At 44.0% G+C, this 25,000-nt stretch overlaps 2 protein-coding genes across 3 annotated transcripts in view; one reads left to right on the top strand and one right to left on the bottom strand.

Moving 5' to 3' along the window:
• hivep2a (HIVEP zinc finger 2a) overlaps positions 1 to 19,271 on the bottom strand; it is a 104,661-nt gene extending 85,390 nt beyond the window's left edge. Inside the window, exons 1-2 of the mRNA XM_047328855.1 lie at positions 19,137 to 19,271; positions 1,291 to 1,350 (exon numbers count right to left, since the gene is read on the bottom strand). The gene's annotated coding sequence lies outside the window, so the exon portion shown is untranslated. The remainder of the gene's footprint in view (positions 1 to 1,290; positions 1,351 to 19,136) is intronic.
• Positions 19,272 to 19,415: 144 nt separating this feature from the next.
• aig1 (androgen-induced 1 (H. sapiens)) overlaps positions 19,416 to 25,000 on the top strand; it is an 11,009-nt gene continuing 5,424 nt past the window's right edge. For both annotated transcript variants that reach the window (XM_035618260.2, XM_047328416.1), the window contains exons 1-3: positions 19,416 to 19,556; positions 22,059 to 22,214; positions 23,710 to 23,811. In XM_035618260.2, the coding sequence (XP_035474153.1) occupies positions 19,416 to 19,556; positions 22,059 to 22,214; positions 23,710 to 23,811 (399 nt within the window). The remainder of the gene's footprint in view (positions 19,557 to 22,058; positions 22,215 to 23,709; positions 23,812 to 25,000) is intronic.

The following is a 25,000-nucleotide window of genomic DNA, read 5'->3' as shown; positions in this document are numbered from 1 at the left end:
TTTTCAGTCTGGAGGTTTTAAATTAGGGACCAGTTGATTTTGGGTTTTCTTCCAGAAATGTTTTTTTGTATTTTAATGAAGAAGCGACCCAGTCAGAATCTTCCATGTTCGACTGTGAAACACGAGGCCCAGAGACGAAGAAGCTGGAATATTGTCTCCACCACCACCAGCTTTTTTTTCTTTCTTCAAGATGTGATTAAGAGAAAATTGGAAAGTTTAATCCGTGATGCTGCCTCGAGCCGCCAAACCATCACTTCTCGTGATCTGTCGGCTCAAACAGAATGTTTCCTTTGTCGTCGCGGCATCAGTTCTTTTTATGTTAAATTTTTCCCTAATTACAGGAAAAGCGATGTGTCACGTTGACGTGACAAAATACGTTGTTTTTTAAAATGTATTTTTAAAGAGGTCGATATTTTTTACATTATCATGACACGTTTTTGAATATCAAATTATTTGGGTGTAATAATAGACAAGAAAAATATTTGATCCCATTCAAAAAAAAGGTTAATTATTTAATTTAAACTAAATATGTATGTTGATTTATATAAAGACTTGAAGATTTATACAAAATTCCGATTTTCCATTTTTGTCCTGTATAAAGTATATAGGATTTAGCATCTCTTGTTTCACGCCACCTAGCATCACAAAACCCAGCGTCTTCAGCTTAACACTGGAAAAAGAGACATGAATTATTATTAATTATTAATTGTTCAGACAGGAAAAAAGCGGGACGGATCACCGGCGGTGTGTGTGTGAGGCCTGCACACAAACTTCACATGCTGGCAGGCGGCGGGGCCGTTAAAAGTAGAGCTCTTTCATTTACACCGAGGTGACACCTCCGGTAACGAAGCTGGCCGGTTGCCCCGACAACCAGCCAGGAAGGGAGAGAAAAAAAAAAAAGCAGCAAGAGTAATTCTGGATAAATGAATACGACTCAACCCCTCTCTCCTTATCCTGCCGTCTGTTTCTCTGTGTGAGCCTCTCTCTCTCTCTCTCATGACAAAAGCTGCGGCCATTTTACAATCATAATGATGGTTTATTATTATGAAGGTCTTTTTACTCCATTTTGTCCTTGTTTTTCCCGGACGCTCTCACTTCCTGTTGGGTGATTCGCCGCAAATGAATCGTTAAAAACCCACAGTTTACCTTAATCTTACTCAAATTAATTTTTATTTATATTTATACTTCTTATCTGTTCTGTTCAAAAATATTTGATTAGCTTCATTGATTTTTTTATGATGCAAACACACACACACACACACACACAGTTATCGGCGTGGCAGCTCCTACCTGGTGTAACTCCGTATTCCACCTGGTCCAGATTATTAGGTCCGCGACTGGTCACAGCCCCTGAGGGACAAATGAATAAAAAGCATATTAAAGACATATACAGTATTTTATTTGATGTATGTAAATCCACAGCTGTTGTAAACACGCCCAGTTAAAAATAACAACATGGCTACTTCCTGGTCTAAAGTCCAGCCCCGGGACCGGCGACGGGGGTCCGGAAGAGACCAAACTACTTTGCTACAATCGAGCGTAGTATCACTTCTCCCACCTTCTTTTTCTCAAAAATACTAAGTATGATCCTCCATTTTCGCCAACTCTGGCTTCTCAGACTTGTTCGTCCGACACAGACACACTGAAGACGCGCAACCGCCGAGTTCTTTGTCCGTTTTGGGCCACCGTAGTCAGCATGGCGGCGTACACAGAAGTCGGGTCCATCTATGTAACTATAATCAATGAATTCGCAGAACACACAGTTATGAACACTATATTCAATTTCTCTAAATAAGTTCCTCTAAATATTACACGCTGCAGCTTTAAAGTTTAAAGCAAGAATTCAACATATTGGCAATTACTGATTTTTTGATTTTTTTTCTCTGCCGGATAATTACGAGATTCTCCTTTAAAGCTTTGTAAATAACATTAAATCACATTTGTGGAATTTGTACTAAAACCAAAAATGACAATTTGCTGCTTTGAGGTGCCAGATTTATTCTTGGCTTTAACCAATAACTCGCTGCAGTCTCCACTGGTTCGTCTGGCAAACGCTACCAAACCCACAATTGGTGTTAAATTGTCGAAGCACATTATCCAAAGCTAATAAAGAGTATTTCACTACAGCATGCAATGGTTTTATTGGACAGTGCTCCATAAATTTGAGGCAATGGGAGTGAATTCCTGCAGACAGGTTTTCAAAGGTGTAATGTACAGGTGTCCACATACCTTTGGCCATGTAGTGCAAAAAAAAAAAAAAAGGAAGGAGAGCGAGGGTTGTGAAAAGATTTCTCAAGAGTTTTAAAGGTGAAAAGGTCGAGATACTCTCTCAGAATATGAATATCAATGTTTTTGTAAAGTCTCCCTGACAACATGCTGAAGCCTGCGGTTTGGTTTGTAATCATGAATTCCCCGAAGTCGCTGTTGTTGTTTTATTAACGGATTCGGAGCGGTTGACGTTGACATTTCAAACCCTGCGATAAATCCGACAATAAACATAAAAAAAACAGATGACGATGTCAGATCACTCGGGTGCCATCCTTTTGTCGTATTGATTTTCACTTTTCTTTTGTCACTTTTTTTTTTTAAGCCCATCGAGGTTTTGTTTCTGCCTCGCCCGCTGAGCCTGGATTTCTTTGTCAACCCCTGATATTTTTTTGATACGTTTATTTTTAAAATCTTTTTTTTGATATGCTAAATAACTGAACCTATAGCAATAACTGTCTCTGTGTTTTCATTGTACCACGGTTCAAACTCAAACTCTGGGAACAGAACAACAACCCCCCGGTCAGAGGATTGATCATTGTGATGTAGCGATTGAATGGATTTTTTTAATCAAAAATACTTCTCATTAATTTAAGCAGTAAACAAGAAATAATGGAAATATGTCTACCAATAGAAATGGAATAAAAAATAGGGGGCGTAAATAGCTGAATTTGATTATTACTCAAATAAATTTTATATAAAGCTAAATTGCAATTATATTTATTTCATCCAGTTTCCACGAGAATTTCTATATACTCTACTTTTTCATTAAAAAAAAATGTTAACAAATATTGACACGCTCTCATGGGGTTTTTACATTCACGTTGAGGCGACGGGTGAAGAGTGAAAGTGAGAGTTTCACACTCAGTCAAAACTCAACAGCCAAGTTTGTAGCCGTCAAGCATTCCGGTACTGGTTTCATATCTGCGGCGGAAAATAGTTTCTATTCCTCGGCACAGATATGACTGGTTGGGCGTGGTACGACACGGCGGCTGTAGATTCTCAAGTGACTGACATCAAACGCCGAGGACTACTGGTGATTAAGGTTACCGCAAACTTTCTTTGTTCCATTTAAAGTCATTAGTTTCTGATGAACCAATGACTGTTGGATAGGAGGAAATTTTGCAATTTAATAAATTGTTCAAACAATTTATAGTTGCTTATTTGAAAAATATAAATTTTTCTAATTTTCATTAGGCGGGCGTCCTTTATTTTTTATGCATAGAATGTGGCAAACCCTGCCTGTCGGTCCAACAAGCTAAATTTAGCATAGCTAAGTGAAAATATACAAAGCAAAAGAAAAAGTTTCCTCTCACAATCCATAAAAAAAAAGTATTTACAAGTTATATCTCATCTATGTGTCACACCTGTATGAACAGAAAATCAAAACAAACAAGGCTTTAGACGCAGTTAGCTTACTTAGCATGCAGCTAGCGATAGCTTTTACGCAGCAGGGCCCAGTTTGAGAACAAGCTAGCTGGCTCAACTGATACCAGTGTCTAACTTGCTATCTAACAAGATAAATGAAATCATCCTGGCCCCTGTGAAATTAAATTAACATCAATCATCTCCTGGTTTTGCAACCAACAAAGAGTGCACTGTACGTCTGAAATTTAGGGGGTTTTGTTTCATCAAGCGGAACACAGATCCAAAATGGAGTCAGATATCATAAACTGTTTCAACAGAACTTTTTTTCACAGCAGCCATTTTGACATGAGATAGCAGGTAAACACAGGTGTAGCTAATCATGCTGATTATGATTAACAACACCTGTGATTACTATCTCAAATCAAAATGGCTGCCGTGAAAAAAACGTATATACATATTGCTGATTCAAACCAGAAACTTTCCACTGAGCATCAGAGAAGGTTCAGAAAGCAGCTACAGGGAAACGCAATGTCACAGCGGCAATTGTGCACTGAAAATTGAAATTGATGGGACGGAGATATGATCGCTCGGCTGGATTATGTTCCGAGGCGATGCGTTTTCTGAATGAATGAATGAATGAATGAAGCACTACATTCATCCACGGCGGCGGACTTTCCAGGAGGTGGATTTGGTGGATAACAGGCGTACAAAGCGCATGACTGTCACACCAGAGACCCGGGTTCACATCCACAAAGAGAGAGAGAGAGACCCATCTGTGGTTCGGGGCAACAAAAGCTCTTTGGTTAAGCTAAAGGGAGGACGGCGGTTTTATATAAACGCGTTGTGTGTTTTCTGTATTGAACCAGATGTTTCTGTAAACTTCCCAAACTGAAACGATACCATAAAACATGCATTGCACTACAACGTTGGATATTTTTGGTCTGGTATTGGTCTGAAAACACTTATATTCAGTTCATATCCTCATTACCTATATAGAACATTTAATCTGGTCGCAATTACGTTGCATCTAAGGTTGTTTGGAAATGTAATGTTTGGGAGACAAGGTAGAACCCCTTAGTTAAAAATACTAAGGTAAGTCTTGCCACTCGGCGGCCATCTTGGGAATCTATTCACAGGTCACTCAGAGGTTAGCCTTTTCAGGAGCGTCAGCGCAACACGATCGGGTTCTCGTTTGGCTGTTATTTGGCGTACGATTGGCTTATTGAGGGTGGAGAGGCGGAATGTGCGTCATGCATGGGCCATATGGACATTTCGAGGTATGTCTGGGGCCGACTGCACGGCACTGACAACGCCGTAATAAGTAGGTCATTCATCGTGTCAAAGATGGCGGATGATCCACGTAACATTCTGTGCATTTGTATGATTTTACACTCATTTTACTTCTGCGTTCAACACCAAGCGGTTAGGGGTTCGTTGTTGTCACAGACTTAAGGCAAAAACAAATCATCACGAGATCTTCAAAACATTAACCGAGGTACCTCTCCTCTGCCTTCCGCCATATTTAAATATCTGCCACTGTCATATCAGAGGCAACAAAAAAATCCGAATCTACTGTACAACCAATCACGTTGCGATCTCTACAACACGGCCGCAACCATAGCTCGACCAAGTCTTATTCCCTCTTGGCAGCAACCATGGGAAGATATTCTGGCAAACAAAACCAAACCCCTGTCTAAATTTATTAAAATACTTATTTTTTCCCCATTTTAATGATTCAAGGACAAAGGTTCAGTCTGAACAGGTGAGTTTTCAGTCTGCGACGGAGGGTTTCTGCTGTGCCAGTGTCAATGGGGAGCTCTCGTTCCACCGTCGTGCTATGGTTACAGCCGCCATCTTTGGCCTTGCAGACTTTTCTAGATTGTTTCAGCGGGCCAAAGTTTTTCCTCTTTTAAATATTGCCGAAAAAACGTCCAGAGTTCGATGAAGAGCTGCAGGTTGCACCGCTGCTTCCACAACACTGTGTCCAGTGTTATTCAAGTGACATAAAAGCATCAACCCCAACGGCTTCGGACGCCGCGGAGCTGCTGACAGCTTCTGGCTCGGCACAAAGTGTCTCCACCCATATGGAAAAACATCGTATGTGAAGGAGTATTCCTCGGCGCGCAGTGTGTGTGTTGACTGCAGGAGTTTTTTCGCTGCGATCTGATTTACGATCCCGGTCGCGGCGATAAAAGGGGGAAAACAGGGCAACGGCTGTTGCAGTCTGGATTTTTTTATGATTTGCAAAACATTGATTCAGCTTCTCCTCTCCGATAAATAAATTCATGAAGTGAGACTAATTGCGATTCACCGAGAAACTATAGGCCAGTTTCTCTCCCTCCCTCTGCATCTCCATCAACTCCTTGTCCATTTAAATTGGCACACACACACACACAAACAGGTTGGGTTACGATATCACACACACACACACACACACACACACACACAGTATATAAACACACAGGCTCTTTCTAAGTGATCATATTTCCCCTCGTCTCGTTTAAAAGCTGCCCTGCGATTGGTTGGTGTGGAACAGTATAGAAGCGAGGTGAGCGCCGATGGGCTCCTGGGTTGAAGAACGTCCTCTGCCGACTGTTGTAGTTGACGAAGAGGAGGAGGAGGAGGAGGAGGAAGAGTTTTTCCTTCTGTGCAGCTGAGGACAACAGACGGCTTCAGATGAAAAGTGTGTCAGCAGCTGACGGAACAGACTGTTGCTGTAGAGTGAAAACCACTTTCCTTCTCTGTGGCTCCTCGTCTTCTCCTCTACCTCCTCCTCCCTCTTCTTCCTCACATCGCCTCTCTCATCCACTAGATTCCTTTCCTCTCGTCTCCTTCTCGTTTTCCTGTCCCTTCTTCCATCTCTCTTCCTATTATTTTCTCTTTGATTCCTTTTGTCTCGTCTCCTCTCAGTTATTCCTGATTCCCTTTCTTTTGTCAACTCTCCTTTCTCATTTCCTCTCCTCTCGCTTCCTCTCTTTTGCTCTTGTCTCGTTTGCTTTCCTCTCCTCCCATTTACCTCCTTTCTTTTGGCTTATAGCTTTTTATTCATTCTCCTCTTCTTTCCTTGTCTTCCATCACTTATCCCTTTTCCATTTAGCCCTTCCTTCCTCCTCTTCATCTGAACGTGACTCCCTCTCGTCTTCGCCTCCTCTCCTCCAGCTGTATGTACTGTAGCGTACGACCAAACAGACATAAGACCAAACCACTGGGGAGCAATTTACCAGGTGAAGCCGTTCAGCCAACTCATTAGGCCGCGCGTGTGTGCGTGTGTGCGTGCGCGTGTGTGTGTGTGTGTGTCTTAATAATTTAGCCGTCACTGTCAGGACCTCGGTCGCTGGAGCGCTCTCAGGTTCCTCTACAGCTCTCAGCTAATCACACACACACACACACACACACACACACACACACACACACACACACACACACACACACACACACACACACACACACACACACACACACACACACACACACACACACACACACACACACACACACACACACACACACACACACACACACACACACACACACACACACACACACACACACACACAAAGTACAGTTGTATTGAAAGGCAACAACGATCCGGCGAGACGAACTGCGGATCGGCTCAGTGCAAATCAAAAAAAAAATCAAAAAAAATCCTCCCTAAAAGCTCTGAATTAATTTCTCCGTTCACGTCCCACTGGAGAACCGCTAAGCCCCATGTCGCCGTGTCGCAGGTGCATCCTGTTACAATGCAGCTGTTATTTGTTAGCAGTAATCCACGCCGAGGCGTCTGATGTGCTTCAATAACACCCCGGTGGCAGCGACGCAGAGCGCAGTCCAACACGCGTCTGGTTGTTAAAAAAACTAGGAATGTCCCAGATATCATCATCTTAGCCCCCCCCGGGGCCGCGGGTCACGTGACACAAATCGTATAAAGTTATAATACACATGTAGCTACACGGCCATACGCTTGTGACGGGGAGAAGCTCGGCTTAACTGCCAATTTTGACCTAAACAAAAACGCAATTTCAACACCAAGCAACTAAATCAGCATATATCTCATTTACAGGATAACTGTACATGTCGACGAAGCTGGAGATGACCACCGTGTTACTTAAAGCTACAGTGTGTCATTTTCTGGCGGCATCTTTTGGTAAAGCTGCAAACCGCAACCAACCGAGCAACCGACAGGGGACACTTTATGGCGGCGCACCGACGATTCCATGACCGTCAGCATCTGAAAATTCTACGTGAACGCGACGTGTTCTGGAACCGTTTAGTTCAACAACCGTATTCAACAGGACGTAGAAACACGGAGACTCACACGGAGGTCGGTCCACCTCATGGAACTGTATTTAACTATAGAGGAACACAGAGTTATGGACAATATGTTACATTCCTGTGAATAAGTTCTGCTAAATATTTACACACTGTAGTTTAAATGCTAACAAGACAAGCTACATATCATAAGAAAGCTCAACGGATTCCTAAAAAGTCACTCTACCACCAACCCTTAAGCCGAAGAAGAGCAAAACTAAAGCTTGCGTCACACAGCCACACACATAAAACGCAGATGTTAAAGTTTGAGAAGCCGCAATAAGATTTGACGTCAAGTACGATGAGCAGACGCAACACGTCAGCGTTAACTGTGTACTGTTTCTGTAACTGTATGTGCAGACTGGAGGGACGTGATAGATTCTTACAAACGAGCGCTCGACACATCGGGGACTCAGAGCTGAGATGAAAGCTCAACAGTGCGTGTGTGTGTGTGTGTGTGTTTGTGTCACTTCATCATGTCATACCACACATCTGTAGTCATTTCAAATTCTCCAGCTATGATGTATGTGTGTGTGTGTGACAGCTAAAATGCAAACTTATCACATCTGCAAAGTACTACAGACACACACACACACACACACACCGAGAGAGACAGGGAGGAGGGGAGAGGCTGACAGCTACAATAAAAGACAGACACGAGAAAGAAATGAAAGTAATAATGAAATAACTGAAGAAATTAATCCTTAAATTCGTCCAAAAATTAAGAAGTTGAGAATCAAAATGGACAATGTGGCTAAGTTACTGCAGTAATTACTTCCTATACTGTAATTACTTCTTGTATAGTGTCTTTGCAAAACAGTATAAGGCCTTGCTGACTGTAATGTAGGTGACCGAAATATTAGGACATTCACATTCACACAGCGATCTCCATGACATCTAAGGAAAATGAAATATATTTTTGAGATGATCATTTTTATTATTGACACGTCATAATTTCATAACACTTTCATAAAACTGAAAGAAACAACTACCCACGAAGAGATGTCATTAAAACTATATCTTATATCATCGGGTCCAAATAAAAACTATACTATAAAATGATTCCTAAACCACAAAGCATCTCGTGACTTCTTACTGAGTGCTCCGAACGCAGTACACCATGATGGCCATGTGAGGTGGCAGTGAGACAGATGGTACGTAGGTCGGCCACACACACGCGCACACACACACACACACACACACACACACACACACACACACACACACACACACACACACACACACACACACACACACACACACACACACACACACACACACACACACACACACACACACACACACACACACACACAGAATGCAAACTGCGACGGTTCTCTCCGGGATTAAAACCATCATCATAATCATCATCATCATCATCTTCATCACGTCCACAAACTGGAGACGTTCTATCTATTAATTTTGTTTCTGCAGCTGCACACTGGCTTCTCGTCACTTCTGAACACATCTTTTTTTTGTTGCACTTTGAGAGCAAAGATTAACCAAAGTCAAATTCCTTGTTTGTTTACGCAAACCTGGCCAATAAAGCTGATTCTGATAATGATCTGACACATCTTGTCAATCCCCATTTCAAATGAGCCCCCTAAAAAAGAGCAGATTTTACGTCAATAACAATAAATCAATTTATTTGCTATTGTTTTTTTAAAATCCTCAGGTGGCCTTCACCCACCCCTGCTGCCATGTGTCAAACGAGCAGCATCCCTGTACACACACACACACACCTGTTGCATGTGGTGGCGTTTGACCCTGACCTTTGACCTTCTGCAGGAAATAAAGAAAGAAAGGGAGAGCCTTCCTACAGAGAGGCCACGGGATTAGTGACGTGCCATAACAACACACAGGACGTGCTTATGCGATGAGGCTGCAAATCTGTGCGCTCCAGAGAAAAGGAAAAGGGGGAAAAAAGGCAGCGGAGGAAGAGGAGGAGGAGGAGGAAGAGGAGAACTCCAGCAACCGGAATACCAGCGAGAGGAACCTAGGGGAAACAGAGAGAAGGGCCCGGGTCGTGAGTCGCAGTCTCCCCGGCCGGGGCCCCTCTCTAGACGGCAACACGTCATGGAACATTCCCGGAACCAGCCAGCGCACCACCCACCACCTCTCTCTCTCTCTCTCTCTCTCTCTCTCTCTCTCTCTCTCTCTCTCTCTCTCTCTGTGTGTGTGACACACACACACACACACACAAAGGAAACAAGCGATGAGCATCTGAGATAAAGTCGCTCCCTTTATGAAAAAGAGAAGACAGAGGGAGTCAAAAGGAGTCGCCATGAGGAGCCAGCTGTCATGTGCGCATCAATGATGAGCGGCGACAAGGAAGCACCGGCGCCAGGACACCACCACGTCCTCCCGCGCGTCGTGCGCGACCCCGAGGCCTCGGAGCAACACGCGAACTTTCCAGGGAATCCAAGCACCTGGCGCACGGTGCCACCCGCCGGGCAGCACCCTCACCACCGCACACCTCCATGTCCCGAGCTCCTTCCCACTCCCCCCCCCCCCCCCGGCCTTGCAGCCACCCCTGGGCCGTGCAGGGCTACTGCAAATTCCTCAGGATATTACGCAACCCCCGGGGGTAATCTGCATGCGATGCCGTGTCGTGCACCGGGGTATTCCCCGTGCGCGCACAGACCCCCCCCCCCCCCCCCTTTTGCCCTTATAAGCTTAAATACAAAAGGGTCCGAAAAACTGCCCCCGAACGCGCGCAGTGGCGCAGACGGACAACCCCGCTGTCACTGAAATGTGTGTGTGCGAGCGCGTGTCTGTGTGTGTGTGTGTGTGTCTGTGTGTGTGAGAGAGAGAGATGTGTCCGGTTTGGAGGTTTCGTTTCTCCCTCCCTTGCTCTTACCTTGTCGTCCGCGCTCCCTCCCCGGGGCTGCGCGTCCGTCTCCGTCTACGCGCGGAAAATGACAACAAGCCCCAAACAACCACCCGGTGACAGGAGACTCGATTCCGGTACGCGAGGGCGAGCGGGCTTGACACCTCGCTGGGTGACCCGGTTCGAGGGACGGTTTGTTATAAAATCCACACGAGTAGAGGAGCGGCGGCGGCGGCGGACACGTCGCGCCGGAGCAAAAAGTTATTACGCGTAAGAAGAAAAATGGAAGGAATCCTCTCCGACCGGAGCTGCTCCGCTGCTGCTGCCGCTGCTGCTGCAGTCACACAGACACACGGGGATGTGCGCGTCGCACTGTGTTGTGAGCGTGCGCGTGTGAGCGAGGGTGAAATCAGGAGACGCGTACACACACACACACACACACACACGAGCGCGCGCAAACACACACACACTCGGGGGTTATTCCAAGCGCCACTTCCCAGAATAGCAGCAAAGAGGAGAGAGAGAGAGAGAGAGTGTGTGTGCCAGTGTGAGTGTGTGTGTGTGTGTGCGCGCTTGTGTGACGTCGTCGGATCCCCCAGCGCGCAACCAGGGCAAAGGGAGGGGAGGGGGAGGAGAAGGAGGAGCAGTGGCCGAGGAGGAGGCTCTGTCTGCAGGCAGAGAGAGAGCAGGATTCCCCGGTCACCTCTGGAGCGACCTGTCTGTCTGACTGTCTGTCTGACTGTGCGTCTCGCTGACTCCTTGTTGCCTGTCTGTCTCTCTGAACATTGCACAACATGGACATCATATCATATATCATATCAATCATATCACATATATAAATATTACAAATACGATTAGTCACAATACTATCATTACAATATTAATGTCACCAAAAAATGATTAACCTTTCAATCATACCCCCCCCCCCATAATCTATGATCCCTTGACCCATGAGTCATTTTCTACTTAAAGGTTCAGTGTGTAAGATTAAGTGGCCTCTAGTGGCGAAGCTGCACATTGCAACCGACTGCACACCCCTCGCCTCACCCCCTCCCCTTCCAAATACATGCGTGGACAATATGTGGCATCCACGTAACGTTAAAATGAGAAAGGCAAACTATTGAGACAGAGTTTTTTTTTAACGCTCTGGGCTACTGTAGAAAAAAAAGGTTGAAAATCAGGTTATTTTCTCCTAAATCTCAATATACAAATACCCATAAATCCTAGAATTGTCCCATCGGCGTCGGACCTTTAACGAAATCGTTACAAGAATATACGCACAGATAAGTGTATATAATCACATTATCATGTTTTTAAGCACAAAAACTATTTGTAAGGTTTTCGGGTAAAGATTGCGGACTTGGTTTACTACAACTCCTGAAATTCCTACTTTTGCTCCTGTCATGCATACAATGTCCACTAGAGGGCGACTTACAGAGAAAAATTGTGACCGTGGACTGTAGCATCTAAAAATAAAGCAGATTTTACTAGCACTCGAAGACCAAGTAAAGATCGACATCCCGCTGGAGGAAAATTGAGATACAGGACAAATTGAAAACATAAAAAGTTTCCGAACCATTTATTTATTTCTGCTTCCTGACAGATGTTCGAGGTGGATCCTCGGTGTCGGAGCAGCAGCAGACCCGCTCCAGCTGAGTCCTTTCATTTGTAAAACACATGATGCTCCCCGGATAATAAATTAAATCAGGCTTGATAAAGTCAGGGGTTTTTTCCCCCTTTCCTTTGAACAAGGTTTATTTTAGTGGCAGGTGACAGGTTGAATAGGTGACTGGACACAGAGCGGCCATCGCAGGTTTGATTCCTCTGACAAGGCGAGCGCATCAAACCTGCCTTCGAAAAAAGAGTTTATCTGACACGAGCCTCCAATTGGATGAGAAAACCAGTCAGACTTTCTTCCTCCGATGTCGGCTTCACTCAAAATAGCTGCCATTGTACCGGGGAACAGATAATGACACATAATGGCCAGTTGATTTTCTCCGTGGCATCGTCGGGTGAAAGTTATCTGAGGTGAGAGCGAATGAAAAAAGGGGGTGGGGGGGTTCATGCTTGGCAGCAACCGAGGCATCGACGGAGTAATTATAGAAATGCAGTGACCTTTTGTTGTTGAATTTTTTTTTTACTGACGTCACGGCTCTGTGACATACTTTCTGGTATTGGTCCGGAGAACCAGTCTGGGGACAGATCTAAAAAATATGTCACCTGAGCAAATGGAGCCACCGGGGGAAAAAATATGATTTATTTCTTCACAGTGTGTTTTTTCTTTTCGTAAGTGGTGGTGGTGTGAATTTGCAGGGGAGCGAATCTCACCTCACGCCAACGTCTTTGATGTCAGTTAATCTGGCAGTTGACGTGTAATTCCAGTTCTTTAAAAACTTGTGGTGTGTGTGTGTGTGTGTGTGTGTGTGTGTGTGTGTGTGTGTGTGTGTGTGCGTGTGTGTGCTTTACTCACCGCAGGGTTAGTGATCCAGAACTCAGCTGAACGTCAGTAAGTCATCAGGTACTTTATATTACTCAAAACTTAAAGCTGCAGTGTGTAATATTCAGAAGAAGTTATTCACAGAAATTGTATATATTGTCCATAACTCTGTGTTCATATATGAGTTAAATATAGTCACATGAGTTGGACCCGACCTCCGTGTGAGTCTCCATGTTTTACGTCGTGTTGAATATGGTTGTTGAACTAAACGCTCCAGAATACGTCGCGTTCACGTTGAATTTTCAGACGCTTTCGGAAACAGGAAATGTAATCAACGGTGCGCCGCCATAAAGTGTTCACCAGATAACTACCGCCAGAAAAATTACAAAAATGACACACTAACTTGCCGTGTGCTCTGTTGTGATGGTGCCTGAATATAATTTTAAAAAAGGTCTCCGGAGCAAAGTTCGAATAAATCATAAAGGTAGATTGAGGTTGAAGAATAACAGGATTACGTTTATGTAAATCTCCTCAGTAGCTTGTACAGCTGCGTGGTTGTTATCCAAATCTTTCTGTTTTTTCACGGCTGTCAGGAGGCAGAGATGAGCTGGATGTATTAGACGAACTGGATACCCGGGCGAACTCCAAGGTGGCACCGCTTCTCTGGAATGAAAATTGCTCGTCCAGGCCCCGAGCCAAAAAAAAAAGTTTTCCCCACTACTTGGTTTGCTTCCAAGTCCCAAGTGCATGGGTGCATTAGTGTTTCTTTCTCTGGCCCCTGCCTTGAGTTTTACATTCAGATGATGACATGAACATTAAAAATGCTTTTCTAGGCCTCTGGATTTGTTCCCCCCCCCCCCCCCCCACAATCCCTTCATATTGTTTTTTTTTAAAAGATTGACATTAATTTCAGAGGTTGTCCTGCCAACAGTTTTTACAAATGTCAAATTTTAAATGATGGGTAAAATGCTTTTTTTTTTGGTGTAGATGGAGATTGTTTCTGCTGGGACAGGACGGACTCAATGCCGAGTGATGGCGCCACAACCCCTCAATCTCCGTACATCTACGACAAGACCGTCCTGAAGCCTACGATGCTCCGATGGGCTCCGGTGCTTCCTCTAACTACAGTGGAAACCAGTCAATGGTCTGGAACCAGGCCAGCAATCACCACAGTTCATTAAAGTTCAGTTCACTCCGAAGAGCAGCGGGGAGGTGTAAAGTCTGAGCGACGCTCAACGCTCTCTCCGGGTTGGAAACAATGACTCGGGCCAGAGGATGTGAGAATCAAAGTTCTGCTATTGTAAATTTATCTGTTATGTTTGGGGCGGAAAAAAGTAAGTTATGGATTGGGGCACTCATGGTTTGTCACAGGTAATTATAGGTTTTCGGGATGGATGGGTGGGTGGGTAGGTAAGTAGGTAGGTAGGTAGATAAATAGATAGATAGATAGATAGGTAGGTGGGTAGGTAGATAAATAGATAGATAGATAGCTAGATAGGTAGGTGGGTAGGTAGATAGATAGATAGATAGATAGATGGATAGATAAATAGGTAGGTAGGTAGGTAGGTAGGTAGTTGGGTAGATAGATAGGTAGGTAAATAGGTAGGTAGACAGATGAAAGTGGTCTCTGACCTCCAGTTGCACTACTTCTCAATGAAAGTCCTTTCACTTGACTCATGGATTTGGTTATCCTTGGTGTGTGTGTGTGTGTGTGTGTGTGTGTGCGTGTGCGTGGGTGCGTCAGCACGGTAAGTGGATTAACGTTTGCCATCTCCCATAAGAGGCTCACCGGGACGTGATCTCATCACTGCTGACCTCGGAGTCCCCATGGCGACACCGTGGCAACACAGCGCCATGGCGACAGAGAGCGTACATGCGGCTTGTGATGCAGCGATCTGCATCTGCTTTTCATACGCAGCCGGCGGCGGCTCCGGAGCGTTCACAGACACATGTACTGCACTGAGTCGACACTGTGCGAGGAAATCGAACATCTACAGGCTTCGCTCTTGACATTTAGTCATTAGTCGAAAAACCTCTGAAAAATAATTTTAGCAGCAGAGCTTTGTCTTCCGATGACTCACATCTTTAATAATGTGCTTTGCTTTCAAGCGAGCTGTCACGTTGATGGAGTCGGTGTGACAGATGTTCACAATATGCACGTTCGCTTTTGTGTAACTCTTGTTAAATGTCATTTCCGCATGTTATCATATTTGGATAGTTAAGATGAGAATACTTAAAGTAGGAAAACATTAACCAGAGTTCAAAATCGATAAAATTGCATTTTTTCAGGCACTATACCGGGGAACTTCCTGACACCTTGGGATCCTGGATTTACGCCCCCCCTCCCCTTTTTTTGTTTCCATCAACTCTAGAGAAAGAAAAAAAGAAAAGATATTTTTTACCCGACAAACGCTCCTCTCTGTTCACAAACTAGAGACTAACTGTGTCATTCAGTGCTGAGCAGGGTGGAGGTTTGATTTCTTTCCATCACAGCTTGTTTGGTGAAAACAGCTGCTGCTAGAAACTGGGTTGTTGTTGTTGTGCTATGACTTAATGTGCCATAAAACCAAAACCATGAGCTAAAAGAGGCTCAAAAAACTGCAGAGTTGGTGATCATTAACATTACAAATTCTCATTTGAGTAATTTGGTGATGACTCCTAGATAGCGCTGATAATGTCCCTTAGCATTAGCAATGCGCTGGGCTCTTTCTGTGGCACAGTGTGGTGCCGATCCTCTCACCAGGACCTAGGTACCATCAGGTACAGTAACCAGTGTGTGGCCACAGTCCCGGGACGTGAGTCGTCGTCATCGTGTGTCGCGGCTCTCGTGAACTGAAGCCTTAAATCCCCTCTGTTCACGCATTTGAATTCACTGTACAGTTTGAAAAGACAAAAACAAGGAACCTGCTGAGTAGTTACTGGAAGTTATGAATAATCCAGCACACACACACACGCACGCACGCACGCATACGTGCACACATGCACAGCCAGGCAGTGGCCTCGGGCTCTTGTCCCGCAGGCGAACTGTAAAAAGTTCTGCAAGACAAAGCACTTCTGTGACAGCTGACTGATTACTAATGCTTACTCATACACAGTCACACACACACACACACACACACACACACACACACACACACACACACACACACACACACACACACACACACACACACACACACACACACACACACACACACACACACACACACACACACACACACACACACACACACACACACACACACACACACACACACACACACAGAGAGAGAGAGACCGCTCCCCTTTGCTACCACTCCCAGTTTACCACAGATTGACAAGCGAGCAAGTGTGTGTTCGCCCGACACAGACACACACACACACGTTAACATTGCGTATCTTTCCATCTCGTGGTCTTTGATTCTCTTCCTGCAGCCACATTAATCTCTGTCACTCTGTCTTTCACTCACTCTCACTCTCACACACACACACACACACACACACACACACACACACACACACACACACACACACACACACACACACACACACACACACACACACACACACACACACACACACACACACACACACACACACACACACACACACACACACACACACACACACACACACACACACACACCCTCTGAAGATGTAACTGTTATCTCCCAGGTAGTTTGACCTTTACCCTGGAACTTTTATGTAACAGTTGGGCCACACCTCAACACATTGATAACAATTTGTGTGTGTGTGTGTTTGAGAGTGTGTGAGAGTGTGTGTGTGTGATAGAGAGAGAGAGAGAGAGAGAGAGGTACAAACAGTACAACCATCGACCTGTTTAGGAGCTAAACTTTGCCTCCTACTGGTCAGCATCAGTACCGACACTGAATATTATGAATAACGATTATCTTGCTCTAATATTTTGCTGCACTGTTATTCCTCAAAGTATCTATTCTACTGCCACGCTGCAGCTGATTTTACAGTAAAGCCTTACTGTGTGTAATACAAGTAAACATTATTAATATTAGAACATGATCATGATTACTGGGGTGTCATATTTTTAAAGTAAACTGTCTGAGTATTGAAAAATTTAGACGGCAACACGTCTGTGAAGAGTCACATTCTTTGTAAATTCCGGTTCTGTACAATTTTAGTTTTATTTTTAGTTTTTTTTTGTTTAGTCTGCTATCAATTTTTTACATGTTCTTTTTTGTTTATTGTTTTATCATAAATGTTTCATGTGAAACCCCTTTGTAGCATATCATGCGTGAACTTTGCAATTAAAAACATTTTTCATCATTATTATCATTGTAATTATTTATTTGACAATCTACTCTGTTTGTTTTTCAAATGTAATTAATACGCAGCATAAATTAAATGTTATCATCTTATTTTCGTACGAGTGTGAAGGGAGATTTTAAAAGGCTCAAGGGAACAAACAGTATCAGACTGATTACTTGATTTGAACCTCATGATACTTCTTGGAATCAGCTCATTTAAAAAAAAAGTGCAATTGTACATATATTTCCATGAAGCATAACTGTAATCATGATATTGTGTAACACGTATAATTGCGTGAATCGATTCGCTACCTCCTTTCTGTCTCTGCAGAGTTTCCACCACGGAACATTTTTGGAGAAGGAAGGAGGAGGGAGAATGAAGAGGAGGAGGAGGAGGAAGAGGGAACGAGGAAATGTGGAGGTGTGTGTGTGTGTGTGTGTGTGTGTGATGTGGGAAACTGACATCCTGGTATAGAGAGAGTTAAAATTTCCACAATGGGAAACTTTTCACACATGCCCTCGTAAAAATACCACACACACACACACACACACACACACACACACACACACACACACACACACACACACACACACACACACACACACACACACACACACACACACACACACACACACACACACACACACACACACACACACACACACACACACACACACACACACACACACACACACACACACACACACACACACACACCAGCTTTATGCAGGATTTTCTGGGATGTACCAGGTTTTTTCTTGTTTGGCCAAGACACAGGTTTTCTCTCACTCAACGACCACCACTGCCGAGGAGCCCTTGAGCAAGGCACGTAATCCCTTTGTAATCTCCACTGTAGCTGCTGGGTTATTACACCTGGTTATGGTTATTATAGTCACGAATGACCAGTTACTGTGTGTCCACTGTGTGAAAGAAAGAAGAAACCACAATGGAGTCTTTGTCAAACCAGTCTGACCACCGTCCTCACATGATGGTGGAGGTACCGCACCATTTCACTATATATATATATATATATATATACACACACACCTTGAAACACTTGCCGGTGAACGTTCATACGCAGCGTGTGTCGTGTACGTTAACACTAATCTGTATGTGTGCATCCATCCATAAACCTGTTAATTGCAGGAAACACTTCTGCCCGGGTGTATAGCTGTTCGGCGTCGCCGTGGCAACCGCATCACCTCTTTCAGCGCTTGCTGAATATCTTCTTTTTTGTGAGGGGGGGGGGTAATAATATCCATCTGTGTCTTCTCTTGGTTCCAATCTGAATTCATTGCATTTACATTTTTAACTGTGTAAAAAAAAAAATCTGCTTCATCAAAACCAGATGCGAAAAATAAATTGGCATTGATTCTGTTGAGAACGGTTCAGAAAATAAAATAGATTTTTTTTTCTTTTTCTTAAAAAAATCACAAGCTCTGTGGTGAAATAAACAACAACAACAACATAAAAATAGTAATAGTAATAAAAGGCCACTGAAACAAATTGAGTTAAGACGTAAAACAGCCGACAAACCGATTCAAAATAATTGTGGCTTTAATTATGTCATATTTTTTGTGTTACATCACTTATCATATGACAGCGTATGATGGGGGATACTTTTCAATATTGTGTAAAATATAATATAATAATAATATCCATTACCTCTCTGTACTCAGTCTCCATCCCTGTGGACAGTCGGGGGAGTCCCGTCACCCGGCTCCTCCCCCCTGACGTCATCATCACAACACGGAAGCAGACTGACTGCCTGGTGAGGGGGGGGACACGGTGCGGGAGCTGCTGCAGCCCGGTGACAGACACAGGGGTTCCACGCCGGACGAGGAGGAGGAAGAGGAGGAGGAGGAGGGTGCAGGTACAGCGACAGGTGCCCAGGAGGGTCAAAGGTAACGCGGCGAACGACGACGACAGCGGCGACAGAGCATCATGGCGCTGATCCCGTCGCAGGTCCTGCGGGTCGCCATCCTGCTGTCGTACTTCTCCATCCTCTGCCACTACAAGGCGCTGGACATGCCCGCGCACCAGACGTACGGCGGCAGCTGGAAGTTCCTCACCTTCATCGACCTGGTGAGATTCTATCAGCTCCGCGTTCAGCCCGGCGAGTGTTAGCTTAGCAGCTAATTTAGCTATCGAAGACGCTTCGTCGTTTCCGGTGCGCCCGCATTAACCGGTCCCGGTCTTTGGGGTTCAGCTGTTTGAAAAGGGCGGAGGCGGTGCGGTTATTGACGTTATAAAGGTTGTTAGTGACGTCGCCCCCGCCCCACCGGTGTGACACCGGAAGCTGCACCGGAACAGGTGTTGTGTTACTACTACCGACCCCGCGCGTCTCCCGCTCAAAACTAAAAGGTTCCCCCTTTGCGGGAGCGTGCCGCGCGTGCACCTGTGATTGTTAGCTAGCAGGAGACTGGATAACAAAAATAATATTAGCTGGGGAAGGTGAGAGGAGGGAAACTAGAGTCATGATATTTGATTTGACTCTGTTTTAAAAATAAAAAAATATTCATTATTTTTTACTGGATCATAATCTTTTGAATATGGCTCGTGGAACTCTGGGCTGACAACTAATAAATTGGCCAAAACGTATGTGTGTTTTTTCCCCGGTTTTGTCGTCGTCACTATTTATCTCCCATTATGTGCCAGGAAACACACAAATCCAGAGCTGCAACAGTTAATTGATTCGTAATTGACTACTGAATTAATTGCCGACTATTTTGATAGTGGAATAATCGGTTCAAGTAGTTTTGATGGGGGGAAAATAAGTAAATCTTCGGATTTCAGCTTCTTAAATGTGAATATGTTCTGGTTTCTTTGCTCCTCTGTGACAGTAAACAGAATATCTTTGACATGTGGACAAAATGAAACGTCATGTTGTGGTTTTTGGGGAAACACGATGGAGATTTTCCACCATTTTATGAACCAAACAATTGATCGATTAATCGAGAAAACAATAGACAGATTAATCCATAATAAAAATAATCGTCAGTATTGCAGCCCTACAAAAATCTGAATCATAAAAAAATATAACCTAGCTGTCTTCTAGCCCTTCATCACACTATCTAACTCAAATGTATGAAACAACCTTTAACACGACATCTAGATACAGTCAAATATGTGAATGATGCAACTCAAGATTACTTTCATAATCGATTAATCTGTGGATTATTTTCTCGATTAATCGATTAGTTGTTTGGTCCATAAAATGTGATAGTATGGTGAAAAATGTCTGTTGTGTTTCCCAAAACCTCCAAGATGATGTTTTGTTTTGTCCTCACACCAAAGATATTCAGTTTACTGTCACAGAGGAGCAAAGAAACCAGAACATATTCACAATTAAGAAGCTGAAATCAGAGAATTATTACTTTTTCTTTTCCATAAAAACTACTTGGACCAATTAATCGATGATCAAAATAGTTGGCGTTTAATTTAGTAGACGATTACTTATCAAATAACTATTGCAACTCTAGATAAAACAGGATCAACATTAATATCAGCCTTGAGTTTTTGACACAAATCTCCCCGGTGCTCCTTAATGTACTTGTCCACGCCTACGGCAGTTATCTTGTGTTGTTATTATGGACTATGTGGATTCTGAAGTGAAATTAAATTACGGACTCAAGGACACGATAACGAGCGACTGAAATTGGAAGAAGACACAAACAAACACAGACAGACTTCCATTCACACTGAACAATGTGGACACACACTCGACACAATGAGGCCGTTCTGTTCCACATCGTCCACAAACACGGAGGCTCAGCTTCAGCTTACTTTTTATTTTTTCATTTTTTTTACATTTCAGTAGTTATTTATCTTCTGATTATTTTTGTTTATATTTTCAATAAAAAAAAATCTATTAAATGGTATCATGAGTAGCTCAGACTGATTTTTTTCAAAGTGTGGATAAAAAAACACAAGCAGGAAAAACAAAAAGAACAAAAGTTATATATTTATTACAGCTGGTGAACTTTTATACGTATTACCTCTTAATGATGATAACTCCTACTATGTAACTTGAATTTTTTTGTATTATAGGAAGGGAAAATAGAATTGTTTTCCACCACTACGTCAAGGAAAATTTGCAAGATTAAAAAATAACAAGCTTTTGTGTCACTTACAATTACTGTAGATTTTAGATAAAATTATTCTAGCAGATTATTTAAATGTTTTGTTCTTCATATGGCTAATAAAGTTAGTTATTAGCCTTGTGTGTGCAGGCAGGCGCGCGCACGTGTGAGAAAGAGCTGTGTCATATTTTCCACATTAGACCTTTTCCTCCTGTGCTTTTAATGACCTGTACACACCAGCAGCCAGGAAACACACACACACACCGCTACAACATCTGGCCCTTAATCAGTGTGTGTGTGTGTGTGTGTTTGTGTGTGTGGTAGCGCATGCAACATGAAACCCTGCATATGGAAACAGACACGGTTGCTTTTTGATCCATTTCACAAATAGTTGTTTAGAGGGGAAACATTCACAGCCTTCTTCCTCTCTCTCTCCCTTTCGTCCTCTGTCCGTCTCCTTGAAGTGCTTGTCTTAAAGTGTCCCTCTCTGTCTCTCTGTCTGCAGGTGATCCAGGCGGTGTTTTTCGGACTGTGCGTCCTGATCGACGTGTCCAGTCTGCTGACGAAGGGCGGCGACAGCCGGGAGCAGGAGCGGCAGCTGAGGAAGCTGATTGGCCTGAGGGACTGGATGATGGCCGTGCTGGCCTTCCCTGTCGGAGCAGTGAGTGGGACGGACGGATGCCACCAAACACACACACACACACACACACACACACACACACACACACACACACACACACACACACACAAAAATAGACCGGGGAAGGATCAGCCTGGCTTTCAGGAATCAAAGGCTTGAGTAATGTGTTTGCAGTATGATAACCTCTCTCATCCTCTCTCTCTCTCTGCTGACAGTAGTTTTCCACAAACCATTAATTATGGAGATTGGTTTTGTGTCAAATGGCCTAAATGTGACTTACAGTAGAGTGGTCCTGAGAGCTCGCACAGCACTGCAACTTGAGAAAATGCGAGCAAATTAAGAAAAACATCATTATCAATTTGACAACATTTGCGCAGCTTCCGTGTGGCTGTGCACAAACGGACCCGAGGAAAACGAGCGCCGAGTCGTCCTCAGACGGCCAGACGGTGACCTGAGGCTTCTCAGACAACGCTGGCACACACTCACTCTCTCTCTCTCTCTCTCTCTCTCTCTCTCTCTCTCTCTCTCTCTCTCTCTCTCTCTCTCGCTCTCTCTCTCTCTTTCTCACAGTCATTAACACACTGCTTTTAGTCAAGAATTTCTGTTACCAAGATGCCCTGAGCTGCCGCACAACCGTATCTTCAGTTTTGACACTTAACAAACACACTCATGAATATGCATACTTTTACACACACACATACACATAAACACACAGTGTAGCTAACTGCCCCGAGCAGCCTTAGTGCTAGTTAGATCGCACACACACACACACATACACACACACACCTACACAGACAGAGAGTTCAGTTTACACACAGTACAATAGACATGATTATCACCACAGCTAATGTCTGGAAACCTAGTCTGACTGATATGGAGTGTGTGCGTGTGTGCGTGTGGCGCTCTGCTTGTATGTGCTGTATGCATGCATGCATGGAATGCAGGTTTATCTAGTGTGTGTGTGTGTGTGTGTGCACGCTTGTGTGTGTCTGTGTGCACGTTTGTGTGTGTGTGTTGGTGAAAGCAGAGAACATGCCGGTCAGGGTTCAATTGGGCGGAGGTTGGTTCAACCCAGATGACGGGTTCAGGTAATTCAACCCCCCCTCCCCCCCCCCGCGTTCAGGACACGTGGGACAGAAGGTGGGTTTATTTTACCATCAAAATGTTCTGGATGCAAACCCTGGGGTCTTAAAACACTAGTGGGAATAGACTGTCACACCTGTTGACAAGTCTTCACCTGCCGGTTCAGGGAACTGTCCAGTTCCTGTTATCCAATCCCCGGGACCAATGAACCAGCATGGTGTTGACAGCGACATTTAGAACCGTAAATAAAACATTGTGCAATTAAACTTCCTCTGGACATGTCTCTGTTTCCTCTAATAACACTGCCCGCGTGTGTGTGCGTATGTATATGTGTGTGTGTGTGTGGTGCTGTTGAATTTTATTCTTATGTTGTATTAAAACAGATGTTTATGGTTTTTCTGACTTCATGTCTTTTTTCTCTCTCTCTCTGAAGTTTGTGGTCTTCACATTCTGGAGTCTGTACCTGTACGACAGAGAGCTGGTCTACCCCAAACTACTGGACAACTTCATCCCTCAGTGGCTCAACCACGGCATGGTGAGTGGATTCATACGGATCATTATTTCTAATAATTGGTCTGTTGACCGCGAAACGGCTGCTCATCAGACCATCGACGTAAATACTCCACTGACCGATTGTCCTCAGAAACTGGTCACAGCCTAACTTTGATTTAGATAGATAGGAATGGGATCAATAAAGTACATCTACCTAATTATCTTATTTACCATACTTATCTACCCTACCTACCAACCTTTCCTATCTACATACCTTACCTACCTACTTTGCCTACCTACCTACCTTAGTAACCTACCTACCTTAGTTACCTACCTACCTACCTACCTTAGTAACCTACCTACCTGTCTACCTACCTACCTTAGTTACCTACCTACCTACTTTGCCTACCTTCCTACCCTACATACTTAACCTACCATACCTTACTTACCTACCTACCTACCTGCCTACCTACCTACCTTAGTAACCTACCTACCTTAGTTACTTACCTACCTACCTACCTTAGTAACCTACCTACCTGCCTACCTTAGTAACCTACCTACCTTAGTTACCTACCTACCTACCTTAGTAACCTACCTACCTACCTACCTTAGTAACCTACCTACCTTAGTTACCTACCTACCTACCTACCTTAGTAACCTACCTACCTGCCTACCTACCTACCTTAGTTACCTACCTATCTTACCTACCTGTCTACCTACCTACCTTAGTTACCTACCTACCTTACCTTCCTACCTACCTACCTACCTACCTACCTTACTTACCTACCTACCTTACTTACCTACCTACCTACCCTACATACCTTACCTACTTACCTCGCTTTTCCTCATACCTGTGATTTGGTTTTACCCTTACTAGTAGTAAATGAACACATAGGCACTGTATGTTTGTACCTTTACGTGCAGTTCCTGTGTATGGGATCATGTGCACGACTTGGGAAGCCTCGGCCCATAGCCTTGCCGTTGGAAAAGCGCCCCTAAATTGATCCTCATATATAGAATTCTACATGTAAAAACGAGCCCTACTTGGATCACTCACTCGTAGCAGTGGATCATGAATTCCATAAAGTACACAACAAATCTTGAAGTCGGTAATTCTGAAGTTTAAAGGGTTCGGGCCGTTCGAGGGTCGTTGGCTTTGATTTTGCCTTGTAGAGGAGGTTTAATCTAATGGTCTCATGGACTTCGCACCGAGTCACCGGACTGATAACACC

This window comes from Scophthalmus maximus, chromosome 18 (genome assembly GCF_022379125.1).
Source record: "Scophthalmus maximus strain ysfricsl-2021 chromosome 18, ASM2237912v1, whole genome shotgun sequence".
In the NCBI taxonomy this organism is placed as follows: domain Eukaryota; kingdom Metazoa; phylum Chordata; class Actinopteri; order Pleuronectiformes; family Scophthalmidae; genus Scophthalmus; species Scophthalmus maximus.
Note: the sequence above shows the minus strand (reverse complement) of the source record. Positions and strands in the feature narration are given on the sequence as shown.